This window comes from Prionailurus viverrinus, chromosome X, assembly GCF_022837055.1.
Source record: "Prionailurus viverrinus isolate Anna chromosome X, UM_Priviv_1.0, whole genome shotgun sequence".
NCBI lineage: Eukaryota > Metazoa > Chordata > Mammalia > Carnivora > Felidae > Prionailurus > Prionailurus viverrinus.
The window spans coordinates 118,781,618-118,806,826 of NC_062579.1; the positions used below are offsets into that span (position 1 = coordinate 118,781,618).

The 25,209-nt window shown below is 43.4% G+C and overlaps 1 protein-coding gene across 5 annotated transcripts in view; it reads left to right on the plus strand.

Annotated features, from left to right (window-relative positions):
• Positions 1–24,817, plus strand: part of NSDHL (NAD(P) dependent steroid dehydrogenase-like) — a 30,455-nt gene extending 5,638 nt beyond the window's left edge. Inside the window, exons 1-8 of one of the 5 annotated variants that reach the window (XM_047844113.1) lie at positions 1,146–1,276; positions 2,815–2,926; positions 6,385–6,543; positions 14,847–14,993; positions 18,909–19,037; positions 21,805–21,947; positions 23,072–23,174; positions 24,257–24,817. In XM_047844113.1, coding sequence (XP_047700069.1) covers positions 2,855–2,926; positions 6,385–6,543; positions 14,847–14,993; positions 18,909–19,037; positions 21,805–21,947; positions 23,072–23,174; positions 24,257–24,589 — 1,086 coding nt within the window. In that variant the 5' untranslated portion in view covers positions 1,146–1,276; positions 2,815–2,854 and the 3' untranslated portion in view covers positions 24,590–24,817. Of the gene's footprint in view, positions 1–1,145; positions 1,277–2,814; positions 2,927–6,384; positions 6,544–14,846; positions 14,994–18,908; positions 19,038–21,804; positions 21,948–23,071; positions 23,175–24,256 lie in introns of those variants that run through there. The other 4 variants (XM_047844112.1, XM_047844116.1, XM_047844117.1 and 1 more) reach the window with 4 other exon arrangements.
• Positions 24,818–25,209: the final 392 nt, after the last annotated feature.

The following is a 25,209-nucleotide window of genomic DNA, read 5'->3' on the forward strand; positions in this document are numbered from 1 at the left end:
CTGTTCCAGGCTCTTTGCTGGCCCTCAGGGGGCTCACAACCAAGTAGGAAAAAAAAAGGTATAATTGAGCGTGCTGAGTATTAGAACGGGAGCAGACAAGGAAGGAGCTGACTGTCCCCAGGGAGGGAGAGGAGGTTCACAGTAGTGACAGTTGAGCTAGGCCTTGAAGGATAAGGAGGAACTCACCAAGGAGAGGGAAGGTATTCTAGGTGGAGGGGATAGCATAAGCTCAAGCTCGCAGGCATGCTGATGGGTTTCTCGGGGGCCACTACAAATCCAAAGCCAGGGTCTTTCTGTGTCCTAAAAATAGACAATCAGAGAGACGAATGACTAACAGAAACAACCAGACGCCTCAGGTCTATGAAAGGACAAGATTTAGCTGATTGAGTCCTTTGGGGAAGTGTGTTTTGCCTTGACTCCTGTTTGCAGTTTTCTTGCATACACAGACATTGTCTGTCCACAGACTAGACCGGTGAACTTGTGGTAGCTACATCTTACCTTCCTGCACTGACTCCATGGAAGACAGCAGGCCGGGCCCCGACTACCCCCACACACCCTAACACACCCCTCTGAATTGCTCTGCATTACCCCTTTACAAAGAAGCTGATCTCCCATGTTTTCAAAGGAGGGAATACTTTTTCTTTCTATCTGGTTTGAGGTGGACAGACTGTCCCTTCCTTTTGCCTCTAGGACTTAGTTTTTGGAGACTTTCCCCAGCAAGAAGGAGATTAGGCTCACTTGCTTGTCTTCTTATATAATCCTGTCAGCAGCCTTTCTCCCCTTGCCCAGAAGTTGAGCAAGGCACTTAGATTTCACCAGTAGAAGGTGGATCTCTTCCTAGTTTGTTTTTCTTAGTTCAAAGCTTTGTCTCAGTATGAATATACTGGTTTTTAATGGATTCAAAGAACTAACATTTTACAGGAGAAAGACTTGAGGCTTCTGATGTGTGAACCTTAACAATCCCAGTCCCCTGAATGTTGCTCTTTAGGGTCTTATTTTCCCATTCAGAGCTATTCTGAGCCCACTTTTTTTTTTTTTAATTTTTTTTTTCAACGTTTATTTATTTTTGAGACAGAGAGAGACAGAGCTTGAACAGGGGAGGGGCAGAGAGAGAGGGAGACACAGAATCGGAAACAGGCTCCAGGCTCCGAGCCATCAGCCCAGAGCCTGACGCGGGGCTCGAACTCCCAGACCGTGAGATCGTGACCTGGCTGAAGTCGGACGCTTAACCGACGGCGCCACCCAGGCGCCCCCTGAGCCCACTTTTAAGAGTACGGTCAGTGGCATTCATTTCACATTGTTGTGCAACCATCCCCACCATCCATCGCCAGAAGTCTGCCTCTTATAGAACTGAAACTCTACCTAGTAATTGCTAAGTCCCCAATTCCCCCTCCTCCCAGCCCCTGGAACCCACCATTGTTTCTACATATATGAGTTTGACTACTATACATATCTCATATAAAAAAGGATCATATGGTATTTGTGCCTGGCTGATTTCATTTAGCATAATATATTATGTGAAAAGTGAAGTTTTAAAATGTATTTTCCTGATAACTTCCATTATGATTTCAGAAACATGTTTCCGTAAAATGGCCCCATCAGACACAGAGGTTCATAATACCCATTTCAAGGCCATTTCATCCAGCCACAAAATCATTTCCTATAAGAACGTGTGTATGTGTTTGTGTGTGTGTGTGTGTGTGTGTGTGTGTGTGTGTGTGAGAGAGAGAGAGAGAGAGAGAGAGAGAGACTAGAGGTGTGGAATTGGATCGGAGCAGTCATGGTGTTTGAGACCCTGGTGTTGGCTGCCTGGCAGCCACCTTCTCACTGATAAGTGTTCTGTGAATCTAGCTTTTTGCACGCAATTGGACTGTTTTCTTGGTCACAGATTTCACCGTCTCCAGATGTTAGGAGATCCATGGCTTAAGTAAATTGACCACTACCAAGAAAACGGACGTAAGACCAAATAACATCTAACCCAAAATTGAATGCTTCTCTTTGTTTGCGAGTCAGTATTATGGGTGAATGAAGAGAGGAGCATATCCTAAGGGCTGTCACAAAAGCTGGTCTTATAAACTACTCGTCTGAGTGGTGTTATGGTTCTTTCATCAGCTGGTATGCTTCATTGTGTCTTGGTTGTGAAGTGCTCAGTCCCCACCATACTCTGAGCACTTCCTGAAGGCTTCTGACAGCCCCAGACACTGAATTCTTCCACACATAGTCAGGGTGGCTTTAATTTCACCAAGAAGAGCTCTGTCTTCTGTTATACTGTTCCACTCCCAGCACCCCCTGCCCTAGCATCATGGGGATGAGCAGCACATAGTCCCTTTTATCCACGGGGAAACTCAGCTGCAGCAGAAAGACAGGACTGGAGTGGATTTACCTAGTTTGTGGTAGGGCTGGCACCAGAACCCAGCACTCCCTTGGTCTGTGCATTTTCCCACTGCACTCCCACAATGTAATGATCAACACAAGGAAAATCAAGAATAATTGAAATGTGTGAGTGCCATGGAAAAAGCTACAATGCCAAAGATGCTCCTTTTGTTGTAAATGACGAGAGAGGCCATTTAACTGGCTTCCCATTTTGCCTCTAATCCAAGAATGCAATGAGTTATGGGCCCAGTTACACCTTTTCCGCAGAGAGAAGCCTGTCACAGGAATATTAAGCAGAGGGCTTCATTTAATAGCTACCACTGTGGTTCAGCTTTGTGGAAACTTGACAGGGGAATGGCATCCACACAAAAACACTAATGCCTAAAAAATGTTTCAGTTGATATTATATAAATGTCTGTCTCTAAATATGTCTTTATGAAGAGAAAACTTCATCGCAAACATAACGTTATTTGGAGCTGAAATGGAACAAGCATTTGGTGAGCCAATGAGAGACCAGGTCACACGGACACATTTGACAGAAGACATTCCAAATGTGAGTACTGACACACAAAAAAAAGGTTAACCAAAACCAGATAAGGGGAAAGTCGAGCACATATATACCAGGAAGCCACTGATATTACCTGTGGATTAAAAATTGTATTTGGTACATTTATCAAATCAATTAATGTTGAGTTTATACACATACACACACATATATACATATATATTCAAGGTTTCAGTTACTTATTGCTGTGTAACAGTGTTAGAACATAGTGGTTTAAAACAATACCATACCCATTTCTTTGTTCTTGATTCTGTGATTCAGGCTGGCCCCACTTGGGAGTCCTTGGCTGATTTCCTCTGGGTTTACCCACCCACCTGCAGTCAAGGGGACCCTCCCCTGAGGTGTGAGTTCCAAGCGGCCTCACTCACATCCCTGGCAGTAACTGCTGGCATTGGCTGGGTGCCTCAGTTTGCCTTCATGTGGCCTTCAACAGGCTAGACTAGGCTTTTGGTTGGAATGGCAGAAGGCTTCCCTAGCAACCACACTGGCAGTAGCAAGGACTCCTAAGATCTAGCATTGCAAGTATCAGAAAGGACTTTAAGGAATTGTCAGGGCTCCTGGAGGTTCTTCATGTAGGTCTGCATAGGTTTGGTTTGATTCATTTTTGATGAATGCTAACGTTTCAGAAATGAAATCATGTCAAGATAAAATGTGTTTAGATCAAATGTTAATAAATTAAAGATGCCCAGGAGTTTCCCCACTAGATCACACTTGTCTTGGTGGGTAGCTCAGAATAAAGCCTCCTCTGTGCCTCTATAATAGAAGGTTAATGTGAGATTCTAATGTTCAGATGAACCATCAGAGTCCCTTGCCATCTAGTTCCTTGTTTGTATAAATTAGGATTTTATTGATACTCAGCAACCAAAAAAATTAGATTTCAGTGGTTGTGTCATGGTGTTCTTTCTCACTGGTTGCCTTTATAAGAAGTATAAGTTAAAAATTTAAAAAGAACACTTTCATCTTACCTTATATATATGTTCTGTGTAAGACTTCTCTGAAAAGAAGCCCACTGCTAGAGACAAAAGAAAACAGAACAGGTTAAAAGAAACCCAGGGGCCTAGATCATTCTCTTACCTCAAGGTCATATTGCAATTAAAATCATTTAGATGGCTTTCTTTTCTATTCTTAAAACTCTCTCCAAGATGTTGATGTTATAACTTCTCTCAGTAACCCATTCTTGAGTCTCATTACCTGTTTACAGTCCAGAGTTTTATTCTTGTTAGTACATGTTCCTTCTTGTCTACTGTGCCCACTTCCTCTGCATCATCTTTCATGGCCATAAAACGTAAGTGGTTATTTCATATGATCTCTAACCATGTGGTGTTATAGGTGTGATTAAAGACGTTGGCCCATCACACACCTGACTTTTCTGGGGTAAATGTCAGTTCAGTTCTCATCACTACACAACTCTCTGTGGAATAGCCATTGGCCCACTCGTTCCAAGCAATATTGGTGCCACATTTCAAAATAATAATAATGATTTAAAAAAAAAACAAAAACAGGGGCACCTGGGTGGCTCAGTCTTGATTCTGGCTCAGGTCATGATCTCGTGGTTCATGAGTTCAAGCCCCACATTAGGCCCTGCACTGACAGTGCAGAGCTTGCTTGGGATTGTGTCTCTCCCTCTCTCTGCTCCTTCCCCACTCATGCTCGTGCTCTCTCTCTCTCAATATAAATAAACTTTAAAAAATAAATAAAATCATGAAAGGAAATTGCACTGGACATAATAGAAAGGTTATTTGATTTTTTAAAATAGACCATCAAACTATGAAACAATTGTAACTAGAGATGCTAGATAACAAGAGAATCTGAAATCCTTTGGGATCCTATCAAAACATGTCTAGTTTGAACCTCTTTGAACTAAGGCAAGCTTTTAGCAAACCAAGGAAAATCAGTTTGGGGAGCAGGGAGGCTCAGAGTTATTCTAAACAACCTACATTTACCTATACAGCTGACTTGAGGGAAGGAGAAGGTATAGCCAAAATGAGGATCAAGTGGAATTTGTGTATTTAATTTGCCTATGTCCTGGGAATATCTTAGAAATTCCAGTCAAGGTACAAATTATTTAGCATGGTGTGATTATATGTATATGAGAGTAATCAAACAAAACCTAGACAAAAATGGGTTGAAGAGATCATTTTGTTGGGGGTGGGGTGCGGTGTGGAATAGTGAAGCTGATTACATCAGTAGGTTACACGTGCCTGAACAAATGATGCTTAAGCTCCAGAGCCATCTCTGGGTGGCCCAGTGGACTCCAGTAAAAATGCCAGTCCGTGGGATACTAGGTTGGGAGGAGCGAGTCTGTAGTAGGGGCCCTGACACCTCTGAAGTCTCCTGCATCACTCAATTGTATAGATATTTAAGGGATAAAGAGAGGGGTTGTTTGTTTGCTTTCTAATCAGGATCAGAATTTCTTTAATATCTTTAGTTTCCACACTCCCAACTTTGATTTACTGTACATGAGCTTAGGGAAAATGGGTGTTTGTCATTTTCAGAAAGCCCAGATACAGTTTTAGAAAGACCCCAGGGAGGATGGATATCACTGGTCCTCCTTTGGAGACTGTTGGGGCCAGCTTAATCAGTGTGCAACAGACAGTTTTATTCTCCCTGGCATCAGAATATTGAAGTGCCTGCATCTGGTGCTCTGTCCTTCCATTATCCCCAGTTGCCAGATTTGGAATTTAGCCCAGAAAGTGCACATGTTGCAGAAGGTGAAATGTAAGCACCATAGCTCTTCCCTGATTCGTCGGTTTGCTCAGAGCTCAGAGAAGGGAAAGCAAAGCCTAGGGCCTGGCTGATTAACAGTTTACTGATCCTCCCTGCAACCCCTCCAGGAGATCCCATCAGACAGCAACAGTCTTGGATATACTAAGGTGGGAAGGGATTAGGTGACAAGTCCAAAGTCACACAGCACAGCCCTATAATGGTCAGTTTGAGGAAAAGAGGCTGACTTTCTCCTGCGAGCATATAGACTTTGCTTTCTTCTTACTGATATTTTAAGTCGACATTGTCAGTTGAGTGGGTGGCATGTTGTGTTGTGTTTTATTTTGTTTCTGTCTGTTTTAGAAGTGCCCAGGGCTCTGTTATTAGGAGCAAGAAGGTATGACTTTGGGTTTTTTTGTATTGTCCAGTTTTGATCATACATAGTTTCATTTTTTCCAGAGGTGTTTCCTGCTCCTTTCGTTAAACACACAGCATGCATGTATCAGATCATCCAATCCAGCCAAAGTCTATCTCAGTATCATCTGCTATCTCTCTTTCCTCCTTACTTATCTCTGGAGAGGAGGGTGCCACTGGCGATAGAACACCAGAATTATATAAAGCTTCCAACTTGACTCAAAAAGAATTTCAAACAAACAGATGGACTTGCTCGTGAACATGTGAGTCAAAGTTCTTTATAGCTTCAAATTCTCATATACCCCCTGCCCATCCCTCTCTTTCTGCAGGCCAGTAAGTGCACAGTGATTGGAGGCTCTGGATTCCTGGGGCAGCACATGGTGGAGCAGTTGCTGGCAAGAGGCTACGCTGTCAATGTATTTGATATACGGCAAGGGTTTGACAATCCCCAGGTGCACTTCTTTCTGGGTGACCTCTGCAACCAACAGGTAATGATGGACCACCCAGCCTTGCCAGTTTTCCACAGGCCCCCAAAGGGAAACTACCAGGCTTACCCTGCTCAGAGGTCAGCCAAATTGTTTCAAAAAAATTTTTTTTGAAAAAATTTAAAGTTACACAAAAGAATTTAACACATACCCTCATTTCGTCAGTACAACTGCACTCTACCATGGTAGTGCAAAAGCAGCCATGGTCAGTACATAAAGGAATGGGTGCAGCTGTGTGCCAATAAAACTTTATTTACAACGTTGTCCACAGGCTGTACTGTGCCGACTACTGTTCCAGAGTATTCAGTTGATCTTGGAACAACATGGGTCAGAGACACTGACCCTCCGTGTACAACTTTTGACTCCCCAAAAGCTTAACTGCTAGTAGCCTACTGTTGACCTTACCGGTAATATAAACAGTCACTTAACACACATTTTGTATGTTGTATGTATTATATACAATATTCTTACAATAAAGTAAGCTACAAAAAAGGAAATGTTGTTATAAGTAAACCATAAGGAGTAGGGCACATGGGTGGCTCAGTCACTTGAGCATCTGACTTTGGCTTAGCTCATGATCTCACAGTTTGCAAGTTTGAACCCCACTTTGGGCTTGCTGCTGTCAGTGCAGAGCCCTATTTGGATCCTCTGTCCCCCTCTCTCTGCCCCGTCCCTCTTGTGCTCTCTCAAAAATAAATAAACATTAAAAAAAGAAAACCACAGGAAGAGAAAATACATTCATGGTCCTGTACTGTATTTACCTCAAAACCACATATAAGTGGGCCGATGCAGTTCAAATCCGTGTTGTTCAAAGGTCACCTATGTACCCCAAAGTGCAGTCGCTGGTTTTCAGGGTTTTTTTATTGATATGTTTCACATTCCATAAACTTCATATTTTTAAAGTGTACAATTCAGTGGTTGTTTGTGTAGTTAAAAAGTTGTGTGACCATCACCTTGGTCTCATTCCAGAACATTTTCATCATCCCAGCAGAAAATCCCAGGCCCATTAGCAGTTGTTCCCCTTTTGCTCTCCTGCCCTCCCAGCCCTTGGCAACCCACTCGTCTCCTGTCTCTGTAGATGTGCCTGCTCTGGGCATTTCATATAAGTGGAATCATGCAATAATATATGTCCTTTTATGACTGGCTTCTTTCACTGAGCATGTTTGCAGGCTTTACTTGCGTCATAAGGGTATTAATATTTTGAGTTTTATTAGATGTTGCCAAATTGCTGAACAAAGCTGCTATATCAGTTTTCTGTTCACACCAGCAGTGTGGTTGGTAGGATCCGCATGGTTCTACGTCTTTGCCAACACTCAGTGTACTTAGACTTTTTGGTATCGCCATTCCAAAGAATGTGGAATGGTAGTTTGGTGAGGCTTAGAGTCATGTGCCCTCCCTATTCAGGAGGCCAGACTCTGTGCTCTTTGTTGATCCTCTGTGAAGTGCCTGTCAACAACCTTTGTCCATTTGTCTTTGGCTTACCTTATTTCTCTTATGGATTTAGAATGCTCTATCACAGACAGCTTCCTTCAGCCTGTCCGTGGGCTCTTATTCTTGACTTTGGCGTCATTTGCCATAGCTGTTTTACTTTGAATTTTAAGGACACAGCTTCCCTCGCAGGCTGTCTTCTCTCCCATCCTGCCCACACCTCTGAGCCTGGAGATGGGGTAGAAGTCTTCCTTGTTTGTCATTGCCACTTCCTCACTGCCCTAAGATCCCTCTGGCTGTGCAGATGGTGCCAGCAGACTGTACATACCCCAGTGCCTTCCTTGGGACAGTCATCCACAGCCATGTGTTCCCTTTCCCAGGGGACTCCATCTCATTTCTTAGTGATTTTAGCTCCTGGCCGAGGTCAGCCTCATCATAACTGTCGATAAGTTCAGTAATCACACAAATGACCCTGCCAATACCCTCACCTCACCTCTCCTTGGCCTTCTGTCACTCAGCCTCTTGGCTTCCAGGCCTGTTGTCATCCCCCGCCCCAGAGCCTGTTATTGTTACTAAATGTGTCCTCAACATGATCTCACTTACAGGCCCCCCACTTTGCACCACCTCCTATCTTTCTAGTTCATAACCTAATACCTTCACCTACCAATTCTTAAACCACACCCAGATTTCTGGCTCTTTTCCACTCTCCATCACCCAGTTTGTGTCCTCACTGCCTTTGAGTCCATGGCTGACTTACTCTCTTGCATAACACTTATCCCCCTTGCCTCTTTCTTCTTGTCTGTATCAGTCAGGGTTCTCCAGACAAACAACCACTAACGTGTGTGTGTATGTAGATAAAGAGGAAGAGGGAGAGAGATATGGAGAAAGGGATAGAATAAGATTTAATTAAATAAATTGGCTCATGGGATTGTGGGGCTGGCAAGATTGAAATTTGCAGGGCAGGCCAGCTGGCTGGAAACTCATGCAGGAGCTGATGCTGCAGTCGTGAGGCAGAATTTCTTACAGAAACCTCAGGGTTTGCTCTTAAGGCCTTTCAAGTAATTGGATGAAGCCCACACAGAGTATGGAGGATAATCTCCTGTACTTAAAGTCAGCTGATTATAGATGTTAACCACAGTCATAAAATACCTTTATGGCAACACCTAGACAGGTATTTGATGGAATGATGGGACTGGAGCCTCACCAAGTGGACACATAAACTTCTACATCAGGTTGTACTTCCTAGGTATAACCCCAGTCCTGGTTAAATCTGATTCTCCCTCCTCCCTCGGGGCCTCTGGGCACTGAACAGGGCCGAAGAAGAAAATACAAGGTTTTTTGCCTTGTTCTTCATGGCCATGGCCTTCAAACTGGTCCCATGGTACCTTGTGGCACCACATAACACTGACGTGCCTGTGACCGCATCCACGCTCTGCAGGTGCCTCATCTGTGCCAGCTGCAGCTCCTCTCTTCCTACCCAGTGATTCAGCTAGGGATTCTGGCCTTTCTCTCCTGCATCAGCAATTGATCCCTGTCTGCCCAATCATAGCCATCAGCACACAGACATATTGCAGGCTCACCCATCGTAAGAAAGCAGAACGCCCTGATGGGAGATCCCACTCCAGCCATTGCCCCACTTGTCTCTCTCGTGTCATAGGGGGAGCTCAAAGAACCATTTGCACTTGTTGCCTCTGATTGCTTCATTCCATTGTCTCTTACAAGTACTCCAGCTAGGTTGTCACCAACAGCCCCCTGTCACAGCCATCGGGGGCCTAGAGGAAACCAGATCCAGTGGCCAAGCCTAGGACACCCCACTTGCCCATTTCTACTCTTGCCATTCTGTCTCATCTCTATAATTTCTTTTTTCTGGTTCTTCTGGTTCTCCTTATCTCTATAGTTTCTAAATGTGGCAGGCTCCAGAGCTTATTGCTTAGATCTCTTTTCTTCTCTGAGCACACTCAGTGTCCACGTGAATCCCCCCTCCCCTGGTTCACCGATGAAATACAGTCTAGGAGCTGATGAGCTCCCAGCTTGATATCTCCAGCCTGTAGCTCTCCTGGACTGTATCTGTCCAGCAGGCAGATATCTCTATTTAGATACATAATAGACATTTTAGACTTGCCATATCCAAAATTCAGTTCCTGGTTCCCTGCTACAGGCCCCCTCTCCCACTACAGCAAGCCTACTAAAGTCCTTTCCCTCTCAATAAATGACCCACTCTGTCTTTCCAGTTGCTTTGGCCAAACACCGTACATTTACCTTTGATTCCTTTCTCTTGTACCCTTCATCCCATTCATCATCAGATCTTTTTGACTGTACTCTCTGAATAGATCCCCAATTCACCAACTTCTTATTCCTTCATTTGTTACCATGCCTCTCGAAGCCACCACCCTTTTAATGCATAAATCAAATCTTGATACCTGTCTGTTCAGAAGTCTCCAGTGATCCAGTTCTGTTTAGAGCAAACATGTAAGCCCTTATAGTCACCTATGAGGTCCTGCATGATTTGCCCTCACTACCTCTCTGGCCTAACCCTCTCTTGTATTGCTCTGCTCATTGCTCTGCTCCAGGCATACTGGTGTCTTTACCACTCCTCAGACTCACCGAGTTTCTGCCTCAGGACCTTTGTACTCACTGCTCTTTCTACCAGGAATCCTCTTTGTGAACCACCAACCTTGCTCCCTAAATTTAAGTCTCCGACCAACTTATGCTAAGCCACAAGCCACTCTAGATCTCCTTTACTCTGTATTATATTTCTGTATAACACTTGATACTAGCTGATATACTCTGTATCTACTTGTTTATCTGCCCACCATCCCTGGAGAAAGGAAGTTCCATGAAGGCAGGGATATTGTCTCTCTTGATCAATGCTGTGTACTCTCAAAGGAGATGAGACTCCTTAGCAAACTTCAGCTTCCTTCCAAACTGCCCTCTCAAGTATCTACTACTCCTGTGATATGGTTGCTAGTCTTTTATTTACGAAGTTTTTTTTTAAGCACAAACTTAAAGCAAGACCCGCCAGCATGGTGTATTCTCCAGCTACACTCAGCTACTCAGGCACCAGCAGGGAGAAGGAGAGAGTTGCATTTAACCAGAGCTGCAGTTTGCCAGACCAACTTGATAAAGACAGACATAGGCAAGGTCAAGATTGCAATGATGGATCAAGAAGTCCAAGCTAAAGAGGATGTGAAAAGGGTGAAGGGGTTTAAAATGGGTTTGAAAGTCACTACTTAGGTTTTGTGCCGTATTCTTGAATTCGTTCATCAGTACTTCTTCTCTCCCATTTCTTTCTTCTAGGTTCCTTCCTCTTCCTGAAGTGTTTCCTTTAGCATCCTTCAGTGAATATTTGGGCAGAAAACTTTCTATGGCCCTTGTATGCTTGAAAATGTTGTTATGTCACCCTTTCTCATAAGTGCTTATTTGCTGGGGGTGGAATTGTAGGTTCATAACTATTCCTTCCAACACTCAATCTGATTATTCCTTTGGGGGTCAGCTGGGTTTTAATCTCATGCCTTTTAGGATTTTCTTTTTTATCCTGTATACTCTATGGAAAGCATGTCTAGGTCTGACTTTTCGTTTTGTATTTAAATCCTACTCAACACCTAGTGGGCCGTTGGACTCTGAGGATGGAATTCTGTCCTCATTTCTGGAAAATTCTTCAAATACTGACTCTACTTCCATTCTCTTTTCTTTCTGGAAGCCTTACCAGACATATATGGAGGGAAGGTGGAGTCCTTAATTATATTCTACATGTCTGTTAGTTTCTCCTTCATGTGTTCTTTCAAGTTCTGTCTTTGTAATATTTCATAGATTTCCTCTGTATCATATCCACTCACAGACAGTCTTGTTTCACCTATATCCCCACCCCACCCTCATTGTTTTGAAGCCAATCCTAAACACCATTATCATTTTTATTCCTATAAATATTTCAGTATTTGTCACTAAAAGATAAGGAGCCTTTTTAAAAACACAGTTCCATAACTACATCTAAAACATGGTGACAATTCCCTAAGTTCCAGCCTGTGTTCAAATACCCGTAAATGTCTCATAAGTGCTTTTAAATAGAGTTCTTTCCAAGTAATGAACCAAGAAGATTTCTTTCCAAATAATGAACCAAGAAGGTTAAGATACTGAAGTTGATTGAACTAGTTAAGTCTCTTATAAAAGTTCCCCTTCACATTTCATTTGTTGAATAACTGATATTTATTTAGAACTGTATTTATTGTCCTGTAGCATTTCCCATGGACTGGATTTTGCAGATTGCATTCCCATGGTTTTGTTTGACATGTCCCTCTGTTCTCTAGGGTTTCTAAACTGGTAGGTCTGGGACTGCACTGTCCAGTAAAGCAGATGTAGTACAGAAAAAGGGAATATACATAATTCATTAATAATTTTTATCTGGATTACATATTGAAATGATAGTATTTTGGATATATTAAATAAAATACATTATAATTATTTTCATCCATTTATTTTTACTCTTTTGATGTGAGTACTACAAAGTTTAAAGTCAGATCTCTGCCTTACATTTCTAGTGGACTAAAAGCTGGATCTGATTCTGGTTCAGTTTTTTCCTCTGGGGCACCAATAGCAATATGCACATCTAGTGCTCAGATTTTGATTTCTGTATGCTATTGCCCATAAAAGGACCAGGGTTCCTTGGGAATATAGCTTATTCAGGACTCTGAGCAGGGGTAGTACAGTGAGCCTGAGACATTTTCTTAGGACAAAATTAAGAAAGTGCTCAAAACCTAATAAGAATATGTCAAAAGGACAAATGAACCTGGGGTGCCTACGTCGTTCAGTCGGTGAAGTGTCTAACTCTTGACTTCGGCTCAGGTCATGATTTCACAGTTTGTGAGTTTGAACCCTACGCCAGGCTCTGCTCTGGCAGGTTTGGAGCCTGCTCAGGATTCTCTGCCTCTCTTTGCCCATCCCATGTGCCCTCCCCCCAATCTCTCTCTCTCTCTCTCTCTCTCTCTCTCTCTCGATATATGTGTGTGTGTGTGTGTGTGTGTGTGTGTGTGTGTGTATATATATATATATATATATATATATATATATATCTTTCAATAAATAAATAAATAAACTTTAACAATTTTTAAAAAGAAGGATATGAACCAACTTGAAGAGCTTCCACTGGCCAAATTTGGGACACTTAAACCTCACAAAAGGTAATAGTAGTGGATAGTAATGCATTGAATAAAATAAGAATCCATGTGTCCCTGAAAATGATAAAAAGAAAAATTAGGGGGCACCTGGGTGGCTTAGTCAGTTATGCTTCCAACTCTTGATTTTAGTTGAGATCACGATCTCACAGTTTGTGGGTTCGAGCCCTGTGTCAGGCTCTAGGCTGACAGCATGGAGCCTGCTTGGGATTCTCTCTCTCTCCCTCTTTCTCTCTGCCCCTCCCCTACTCGCTTCTCTCAAAATAAATAAATAAACTTTAAAAAAAAGAAAAACTAGTATAAAGGAGGGGGAACATCTACATTACAGAGGAATGCCAACTAATAAAAGTAAAACAAATGCTAGAATTAGGATTTTTACCATTTTGCAATAATGTGTTAATAAGTGTTCCAGGCAAGAATCATCACTGAATGTTCAAGATTGAAAGAGACAGAAGAGACATGAGGACTAAATACAATATGATCCATGATTGGATCCTGGATCCAAATATAAAAATGCCTTTAAAGGACATTACTGGGACAATGGGAGAAATTTGGATATAGACTAATTATTGGATAAGAGTGTCCTGTTACATTTATTGTGTGTGATCATTATTTAGTGGTATTTAGGAGGATGTCTTTATTCTTAGAAAATACCTTATGAAGAGTTTAGAGGCAAAGTGGCACAATGTCTCAACTTACTCTTAAGTGGTTTCAAAAAAAAAAGATCTTGTGTGTGTGTACCTACAAAGAAAATTTTGGCAAAATATTAATAATCAGTGGATCTAGGCACATAACTCATGATTGTCTTTGTTTTAGTGATGTTCGTCTGTTGATGATCATTCCTAGATCTTATTACTTAATGAAGGTTTTGTAAAATGGCGACATGCTATCATTCTCTCTTTCTTAATTCAATTCTTTGTACCTAATGCAGATTAAATGTTTGACTGTTTGCTTCCTTTATTAGTTTATAGAAGGAATTCGTATTCTTACTGGTGATCAAATTGCCCCTTCTTTGGCCAGTGAGAGCCTCTTCAAGATGACGCTTGAGTCCTTTTAACAGGACCCCAGGAGTCTTGGCTAGCTAGCTTCCTTACTTTCTGGCTCAACAAGGTGTTCCTGACTCGTCTTATCTATTTCCTGCCCCAGATCTATAATCAGCCATTGCTCTCAGGAGCTCTGGTTCCTTTTAGCAGTAAATTAAGCATACCTGTTTTTATTTCCTTTCAGCTCTTGCTGTTCCGTATCTATTTTCACAGAAGGGACTACTCCTGTGTATTGGCTGTTTGCACTGCCTTTCATGGTGTGGGACTTTTTCATATTATTCATAGTTTGTATCTATGAGCTGGTTTTCCCAGGAGTTTTACCCTCAGGTGCCCTGAATTGTCACACACATGCATACATACCCCCCATGGTACACAGAGGCACAGATACTGCCTTTGTCTGGACCCCACAGGCTTCTTTCTTATGCCCTAAACCAGTTTTTCCTGGGGACCAGTCAATGGGGAGGGGCGATTGAAAGGACAACATGGTTTCTATCCTATGTACTTCTGTATTATTTGAATCTTTTACAATGAGATGTATTTCCATGTTAATTAGACTTATGAAAGGGCAAGACACCTACATGCCATAGATTGGAGAGTGGGAATGTGAGGAGGCTGTTTACTTGTCTAAAGCAGGAATAATTTCTTTGGTCTCTGTTTGCTTTTCTAGGATCTCTACCCAGCTCTGAAAGGTGTAAGCACGGTTTTCCACTGTGCATCACCCCCACCATCCAGTAACAACAAAGAACTCTTTTATAGAGTGAATTACATTGGCACCAAGAATGTCATTGAAACTTGCAAAGAGGCTGGGGTTCAGGTAAGGGGAAAGCTGGAGTGAGTGCTATCAGGAGCATGTCGTGGCCCCTTATAAGTGTGTGGGAGCCAGGGTTCTTCTTGCTCTCTTCCTGGGTCTAGCCAGGCTTGCTTCCTAAAATATTGTGAAGATCCTAGAATCAACCCTAGGAGCTGCTGGGCCAATTTGAGCTATAATACTCTAACTGCATCTCAGTAGACCATCTGAGGATGCTAAGGCTTATCAGTCTCTGGTTAAAGAGCTGTAAAATGTCTATTGCTTATATTTTTTATTATGATGTCATAAAATTTACCATTTTATCCATTTTTTAATTTACAGTTCAGTGGCATCAAGTACATTCGCATTGCTTGGCAAACATCCCCACAACCCATCTCTACTTTCATCTTCCCAAACTGAAACTCTATCCCCATTAAACAATAGCGCCCCTCCCCCTCCTATCTAAGCCCTTGGCACCCACCATCCTACATTCTGTTTCCATGAATCTAGAGACCACATAGAAGTGGACTTTATATCTAGCTTCTTTCACTCAGCATAAGGTCTTCTAGGTTCATCCATATTGTAGCCTGTGTCAGAATGTCTTTTTTTTTTTTTAACCACTTAAAAACATTCCGTTGTGTGGATAGGCCACATTTTGTCTAGCCATTCATTCATCAGTGGACACCTGTTGCTTACATGTTTGACTATTGTGAATCATGCTGCTAGAGATGTAGGTGTATAAATATCTGCTCCAGTCTCTGCTTTCAGTTATTTTGGGTAAATACCCAGAAGTGGAATTCCTGGATCATACACTAATTCTATGTTTAACCTTTTAAGGAACTGCCATACTATTTTCCAGACCTTGCTTACATTTTCAAAGAAAAATTAGCTGTTTACTTTTTACCAATAGAAACCTGTTATAATTCAGATCTGAGGGCATATGAATTTCCACCTGTCATAGCTTGCTGCTTTGTTATAAATCTTGGTTCTCAGGATCATCACCCTTATAGGCCACCCAGCATCATCAGCTGACCCAGCAAGAACAAGTGGGTGCCTGGTGGCTCAGTCGGTTGAGCATCCGACTCTTGATTTAGGCTGTGGTCATAATCTCACGGTTCGTGGGATCAAGACCCATGTCAGGCTCTGCACTGATAGCATGAAGCCTGCTTGGGAATCTCTCTCTCCCTCCTTTGTACCTCCCCAGCTCATGCACACAATCACTCATGCTCTCTCTCCCTCTATCTCTCTCAAAATAAATAAACAAACACCAATAAATAAAAAAAAATAAAACATTAAAAGAAAAGAACAAGTGGATAAGGAGCTCTTCAGAGGTCAGTGCCTGGAAAGGTTGGATCATAGTAATAGTGACCCCTTATACTTTGCAAATGATAAGACATTTTGCCCTGTAGTTGTCACCTGATTTGCTTCTCAGTAGGTAACCAGGATCTACTAATGTCTCTTAATAGGTGAGGAACCAGATTTGGAAGGCTAAATGATATCTCTTTGCCAGTAATGAAAGAGGTGGGATTAAAATCAGACCCTGTAATGCCAAATTCCAGACTCCTTAGTCTATACCATGCTTGAGCTCTGTGAATTTCACTGCTGCTGTTTTTTTTTTTTCACGGCATAAACAAATAAGAATAATATAGTACTCATATAATCATCACAGAGTATAAGTAACACTACTGGTGAAGTTGAAGCCCTGTGTGTTTCCATCCTCAATGCCATTGCTGTCCTTCCCCACCCATGGAGAATGACTGTCCTGAACTTGGGTTTATCATTGCTCTTTGCTCCATGTGCAACCAATATAAGTTATCAGTTTGCGTGTTAAAAACTTTATAGAAATGATATAGTGAGGGGCGCCTGGGTGGCTCAGTCGGTTAAGCGGCTGACTTCGGCTCAGGTCATGATCTCGCGGTCCGTGAGTTCGAGCCCCATGTCGGGCTCTGTGCTGACAGCTCAGAGCCTGGAGCCTGTTTCGGATTCTGTGTCTCCCCCTCTCTCTGACCCTCCCCCGTTCATGCTCTGTCTCTCTCTGTCTCCAGAATAAAATAAACGTTAAAAAAAAAAAAAATTAAAAAAAAAAAAAAAAAAAAAAAAAAAAAGAAATGATATAGTGAATATATCTTCCTGCAACTTGCATTTTCTCCCAACATGTTTTTTGAGATTTTTCCATCTCAATATATGTATATGGAGTATATTCACTGAAGTGGCAGAATAGCTTAGTGGCTGCAGTGCAGAAAGTGGCTTTTCATATTATATTTAGGAAACATTCCTAACACTGGAATCAAGAGACTGTTTAATGTGGGTTTTCTCCCCAAAGGTTTAAAGTGTTATTTTGCACATTCAAATCTTTAACCCACCAACAGTTTAAGTTTGTATGTGGTCTGAGGTAGCGATTGAATTTTTGTTGTTCAGCATCATTTATCATGTGACCCATCCCTTATCTGCTCTTCAGTGCCCCCTCCAGCACATCTCAGATGTAGGTGCCTTCCACGGGTCTCTTCCCAGCTCTTTCTTCTGCTTCATTGGCTTCCGCCTGTGCCCATACTACTGTGCTCTGCCTTCAGTAAGCAAGGCTTAAGGTCAATCTCAGTATGTGCTAGAACAACTCACCCCCTAGCCATGTTCTTCAGAATTTGCGTGGCTGTCCTTAGCCCTTTGCTCATCCATATAAATTTTAGAATCAACTTCTCGAGTTCCTTGATAAAGGCTGTTGGAGTTGTTATTGTCATTGCATCAAATTTAAAGGCAATTTGGGAGAGAATCGATACCTTTCCAATACTCAGTCTTTGTATCCATAAATATATAATAACATCTCTATCTCTCTCTTTAATGCCTTTTAATAGAGTTTTATCCTTTACTTTAGAAAGATTTTGTACATCTTTTGTTAAACTTATCCCTGTGTTCTTAATTTTGGGTTATTAAAATATCTTTCATATTTTTTTTTCAACGTTTATTTATTTTTGGGACAGAGAGAGACAGAGCATGAATGGGCAAGGGGCAGAGAGAGAGGGAGACACAGAATCGGAAATAGGCTCCAGGCTCTGAGCCATCAGCCCAGAGCCCGATGCGGGGCTCGAACTCATGGACCGCGAGATCGTGACCTGGCTGAAGTCGGACGCTTAACCGACTGCGCCACCCAGGCGCCCCTATCTTTCATATTTTTAATTGCTAATGACAAACACAATTTTTGTATATTGATTTTGGACTCACCAACTCTGCTGAACTGTAACTATAATATTTTCTGTATGTTCATAATGTTTTCTGTGTAGACATTTCCAACATCTGTGAATGGTAATAGTTTTGTTTCTTCTTTTCAAATTATTCCTTATTGTTTGTCTTAACCCACTACACTTGCTAGGACTTCCAGTACAATGTTGAATAAAAGCGGTAAAGATACGATTTGAGCTATTGGTGTTCAGTTTTTGACGTGCTGCCTTTAACCAGAGGGCTGGAAGCTGGGACCCTTGTAAGAAAGCATTTCCTTTCCAATAGCACTTCTCAAGTGGGTATGGTGCACATGTGCTTGTGTACCTGTGCTGACATGCCAGGGTTGGTACCAGAAGCACCAGGCATCTTTTTCAGACAGACATCTCCCTCTAAGTTTGGGGGCTATCCTTCTCCCTTGAGGAATCATTCCCACAGTGAGATACCTGTTCCATCTCTCAGTAGTGATAGAGAAAAAAACGTGAAATCCACTGTTTTAGAATGCTATAGAATGTATCTCGAATCCACGTAGCTAACAAAAGATGCTGATCTTTGAATTATTTTAAAAATACCTGGATAGCAAAGCATTGCAGTAAATAATTTGTACGGTGCCTTGCCTGTGAGGGTTGTGAACATGTTGTTTGATTCTCTTTCATGCATGACCATCAGATTGTTTAAATAATGATCATTTCTTACTTTTATTTTTTTTAACCTTCCTTTCTCCTCTGCCAGAAACTCATTTTAACCAGCAGTGCTAGTGTCGTCTTTGAGGGTGTCAACATCAAGAATGGAACCGAAGACCTCCCTTATGCTATGAAACCCATTGACTATTACACGGAGACAAAAATCTTACAGGAGAGAGTACGTACCTGAGAACTCGTTGAGTGACAAGCGAGTTCCATGAACATCTGTAAGGTTTAGATTTTTAAGAAAAATATTTATGAAGTTAGTGTTCTCAGGCCTGAATACCTAACTTGGGAAGTAAAATTCGTGGATGAAATTCGATTTAAAAAATAATAACAATAGCTTAATGTGAGTGTTTTACAGGAACTTTCTCATTTAAACTTCACAATGACCCTATAAGGTGGATATTATTATCATCACCAGGTTACAGATGAGGACAGTTGATGCACAGAGATTCACTTTCTTCTTGAGACTCTGCAACTAGTGGGTGACTAACCCCATGCACTCAACCTCTACGTTATGCAAGGTTACTCAGTTGCCATAGAAATCAGAGGCAATTTATGATGATCCCAAGCACGCAAACAGAACTTGGGCTTGACACACAAGTGTTTTCATTTGAACACACCTTCCTAGTGGCACTCTTACCCCCTTCCCTTATTCTTAAACAATGAAAGGATCTTGCTTTATTTTAAGGAAAAGTACGTGGCAAGGCACTGGTTTCCACTTGGCAAACTAGCTTCGCCCAGGAGCACCTGGTTTTAGCAGCAGTCCGAGTTGAGTAACAGGGCCAGTAAGCCTTTGGACTCCAGGGCTACAGGGACCCTGACAGCAGCTAGCTCCAGGACTAATGTCCAGAGAGAATATTACCCTAAGGGCATACTTAACTTGAAAGCCATAGATGCTCATTGAGCACAGACAGCTTGCCTTAGTGGGGGAAGCTGTGACCTTACCTCTCCCAGGTGTTTGCAGCATATCATACCCACTGAGGTTGCATTTCACAGCCAGCAAACTAGAGCTTAGTGCTGGCTTGGCATGCATCCCACTGTGCTGAGAGCCAGCTGCCTCCCATCTGTTTGGTATTCCTCCAACTCAAAAAGTTCCTGAATAACTCATCTGCAGGGAGACACAAGGGCATCCCCAATCTAGGGGGTAGAAGCCTGGCTTTTTGTAAGCTGCAGTCCTGTCTCCAGCTTCTGCCACCCTCTCCTTGGAGCATGGAGAGCCTCACAGAGCTCCCACCTGCTAGGACTTGAACCAAGAAGCACTCTCATCTAAGGCACTGGGACTCCCCCTGTCTACCCTCAGGAGCTGTAAGTGGCAGCCATGCCTCAGACCATCAGTGCCTCACTTAAGTTGACTTTTGGCTGCTCAATTAGAAGTAAGCAAAGCCTATAAATGCCTACAACAGTGACCTTCCTGGAGCCCCATGTCAGCCCCTGTTGGCACACATCTCGCTGTTGATTTTCAGACCTCTCAACTGATGATAAACTCAGTGAACTCAAAGTCAGCTTAAACTCACCAGGAGGAAAACATGTGCAAGAATTTTGCCACCATAGAGTAGAAATCCTAGGTGAGGTGGTACAATAAGTACACATATCAGGCACATACCGAAACAGTTGACATGGGTCACCTCATTTGGTCCTCCCATCCGGGTAGGAGCTGTCGTGGTCCACATTTTTACCAATAACATAGCAAATCATTCGGGATGTTTTGTCACTTTTGAAGCAAAACCTGTTTCTCTGTACTTCAAGTCCTTAAGTTCTAGTTTGTCCACTAAGCCACGCGAAACATATCTTTTCTGACAGTGGATGACACAAATAACGGCTGCCACTTCTTGAGTGCTTACTAGGTACTAGGCACTGCTTTAGGCTTTACCTGTGTTGGATCATCTCTTTAGCTACCCAGTCACTGCACTGTTTCTCCCAGACCCATTACCTTCTCAGTCCCTTCTTCCTGGCCCACTTGGGTTCGTCAGAGACCCTTCCCAGGAGGTCGTTCTTAGAACTGACCAGAGCGGCCTGTGACTGGTGGAAACAAGCACGTGGAGCTTAAGGCAGGAGGCTAAAGGCTAACTTGCTAACTAGAACCCTCATATATTTTTCCACAAACTGCAGCCAAGGCTCATCTTCCCCTGGCTGCAGTTGTGCATTTTAGGCCTTTCTCTTTTTTTTTTTTCCATCTGCTACTATATTTTTATTTTTTTTTCAAGATACGAAATTTATTGTCAAAATGGTTTCCATACAACACCCAGTGCTCATCCCAAAAGGTGCCCTCTCCAATACCCATCACCCACCCTCCCCTCCCTCCCACCCCCCATCAACCCTCAGTTTGTTCTCAGTTTTTAAGAGTCTCTCATGTTTTGGCTCTCTCCCACTCTAACCTCTTTTTTTTTTTTCCTTCCCCTCCCCCATGGGTTTCTGTCAAGTCTCTCAGGATCCACATAAGAGTGAAAACATATGATATCTGTCTTTCCCTGTATGGCTTATTTCACTTAGCATCACACTCTCCAGTTCCATCCACGTTGCTACAAAGGGCCATATTTCATTCTTTCTTATTGCCCTGTAGTACTCCATTTGTGTATATAAACCACAATTTCTTTACCCATTCATCAGTTGATGGACATTTAGTAGGCCTTTCTCTTTAATCATACTGTGGTCGTTGTTGTTGTTGTTGTTGTTGTTGTTGTTGTTGTTGTTGTTTAAGTAGGCTCCACACCCAACATAGGGCTTTAATTCACAACCCTGAGTCGCATGTTCCATTGACTGAGCCAGTCAGGTGACCTTGATCATACTGGTTTTGACCCAGCTACCTCTCCTGTGTTTTCAAATTTGGGTGGCATGGGTGGATGGGATAGAGAAGTAGCTTCAAATTATACCAGAGCAGACGCCAGCCTCCATGTCTCCTGTGTGTCGTGCTACTGACCTGCCCTTTCTGCTCTTTACAGGCAGTCCTGGACGCCAATGATCCTGAGAGGAATTTTTTAACCATAGCCATCCGCCCTCATGGCATTTTTGGCCCAAAGGACCCCCAGTTGGTCCCCATCCTCATTGAGGCAGCCAAGAAAGGCAAGATGAAGTTTGTGATTGGGTAAGTTGGCCCACAGTTGGTCTTCATGACCCCTTGACAAGTATCAGTCAAGTTTGTGTAGCTCTCTTCCAATGTGGCCTTTTCTGCCACCCTCTCTGTTTGTCTCCTGGGGCTGCCACAAGTGACCACAAACTGAGGGCCTTAAAACAACAGAGATTAATTCTCTCCCAGTTCTGGAGGCCAGAAGTCTGAAATCAAGGCATTGTCAGGGTTGGTCCTTCTGGAAACTGAGGGAGAATCTCTTCCAGGCCTTTCTCCCAGCTTCTGGTGGTGGCCAGCAGTCCTTGGTGTTACTTAGCTTGTGACAAATCACTCTAATCTCTGCCTCCACATTCACATGAGCATCTTTTCTGTGTGTCTCTATCCCAATTTCCCTTTTAAAGGGATGCCAGCCACTGGATTTAGAGTCCATCCTACCCCAATATGTCCTCATCTTAACTTGATTACACCTTCAGAGACTCTAATTCCAAATAAGGTCACATCCAAAAGTTCCAGGGAGACATGAATTTGGGGAGGACAGTGTTCAACCTAGTACACTGTCAGGTAGCCTGGGAAAATATTTGTGTCCCTGTTGGGAAATTGAGGAAATAGGCTCAAGGGGGAAAAGAGTGGCACAAGGTCAAGGGCCAGGCCTTCAGCTCTCCTTGCATCTAGGAAGGCAGGTAGAGGTGTTCGCATTCCTCATCAAGGAAAGTGCAGGTGGTAAGACCCTTGCAGGTGGTGACAGAGTGTGGCTGTTTCCCCAGTACACCTTGGCTTCCTTCCTTTCTTTTTCTTTCTTTCCTCCTCTTATTCCTGTGTCCTAGCACCTTGCTTCTCTGCCTCTTGCTTTGCTTCCTTGCTGCCCTGTCTTCTTGCTTTGAGGGATTAGAAAGAGATGGTAGAAAAGTGTGAGGCCAAAGTAAGCCATTAGCCCAGAGTGTCCCAGGGGGAGTTGAAGAGCCGCTACCCAAATAGAAGCCCAGAGCAGATAATATCGGGGTTGGCCTTGCCAGGATAGGGCAGGCTGGGCACTGGGCTCTCAGACTCATTGCTTGGCCCTTACATATCCCACCTCTGAGGGCCCCAGGAACGTTGGCCCCTGCACATCTCTAACTGTGGAACCATTCCTGGCATGCCCACAGAAATGGGGAGAACCTGGTGGACTTCACCTTCGTGGAGAATGTGGTGCATGGACACATCCTGGCTGCAGAGCACCTCTCCCAAGATGCGGCCATCAGTGGGAAGGTAAGGCTCCTGCTCCTCCTGCTCCGTGTGTGTTTGCCTATCTTCGGATTGTGTCTCCCCATGATTGGATTTGTTGGCAAATTGCCTTCATGTTCCCGTGTCCTGGCCGATCTGGTCCGAAGTTGATCCCCTATGGTAGGTGGTGGGGTGACATTGCAGTGCCACACAGCTCCAAACAGCCCAAATCTGGGGCCAATGAGCTGGAATTGAGTAAACATTCAGGACCTGGTTCTCCATGTTACGTGACCTGGATACACACAGTGGACTTGACTGCTCCCAGCAGGGTCCCACGTACATTTGATGGGGTGCTTCCTATTCATCTTTTCTCCTGCTTATTCTGGAAATTTCTCCATTTCTCCCCCATTGCCCACCCATGCCCATGCCTCTCACCGCTCCAGAGGGGTGGATATACCTAAATGTCCTGGCATTTGGCACCTGGTGGGCAGGATGGACATGTCAGGGGAGGTGAGCCCTCACGCAGAGAGGGGAGAGCACATTAGGGCCTCCTCACCCTCTCCTCCCACTCATAGGGCCTCCATCTTCCTGTTTCTCACCACTACCTTTGGAAGTCCCTCTTTGGGCCTCATTTTTCTCCTGGACCTCTGCTGTTTTCCCACTGCTGTAACACTTAGGGTGGCAGGACTAGGGTAAGTGTATGGCTTTTGGTTTAGATGAAACACATCACATTTGAGAAATGTGATATAACCTGTTTGTTGCATCTGAAGATAAAGAGTTTTACCATGAAGAACATTATTATTAAATTAAGTGCAATTAACAAACATACTTTCCTGAATTCAATCTAAGCTTCACTTAAAAATCCTGGCCCATAGGTAAAACTCTTCACCTTCCCTCTCGACTTTAAGGCTACCTGCCCGTAGCTGCAAACCAAAAAAGCCCCTCTGCCGCAGTCTGACATTGGTAGATTGGAGACACTAGGTGGGCAGGCAGGGAGAGCCACTAGCTTCCTAAAATACTGGTCCCAGGCTGAGCCAGCAGCGTGTGGCTAAGCTCCCAAGTTCCAAGTGTGGTCTTCTCACCTCTGCAGCTGGGGAGCATTTTCTAACTTCTTGTTCTCTCTCCAGGCATTTCACATCACCAATGACGAGCCCATCCCTTTCTGGACATTCCTGTCTCGTATCCTGACAGGCCTCAACTATGAGGCCCCCAAGTACCACATCCCGTACTGGGTGGCCTACTACCTGGCTCTTCTGCTGTCCCTCCTGGTGATGGTGATCAGTCCTATCATCTGTGTCCAGCCCACTTTCACACCAATGCGGGTTGCACTGGCCGGCACATTCCACTATTACAGCTGTGAGAGAGCCAAACAGGTCATGGGCTACCGGCCCCTGGTCACCATGGATGACGCCATAGAAAGGACTATACAGGGCTTTCACCACCTGCGGAAGGTCAAGTGAGGCACCCCGGATACTGGGCCCTCTCAGTGCATTCCCCAGCCACTAACTGTCCCCTGTGGATCAATAAACTAACCTCCTTCAAGTGAGTTTCCTCTGAGCTTAGGTCTCCTCCTGCCAGTTAGATGAGACCACACCCAGCTCTTCTGCGACCACAAGGGTGGAGAAAGCAGCAGACATTTCTCCCTTTGTAGGATTGGATTTGAATTTCTTAAAGCAGGCAGCTTCATATTCTGCTGTGTGGTGTTCTCGTTCTTTCCCTCTTCCTCTCTGCCACCCCTCCTGAGTCCTGGGTTACTTATCATTCCAGTGTGCTTGTGCATAATCAAGGAAGCTATAGGGAAGAAACAACCCATTTGCTAATTGATGATGAGAAAGTACATTTTCTTCCATGTGAACTGATACTAGAAGAGAAGCCACAAACTGTTCGGGGAGCCACATAATACAGATATACTAGAAGAAGAGCAGAAGTTATAAACACATGGTGAAACTTCAAATGTACATTTCAAATACACACAGAAGTTAGAGCAAAAACTTAAAAATTTTAAATAATTGTCACCCCACCACCAGCAATCTCCAGAGGGAAGAGACCACTTGTTGGTCACCTCCATATATGCGTCCAG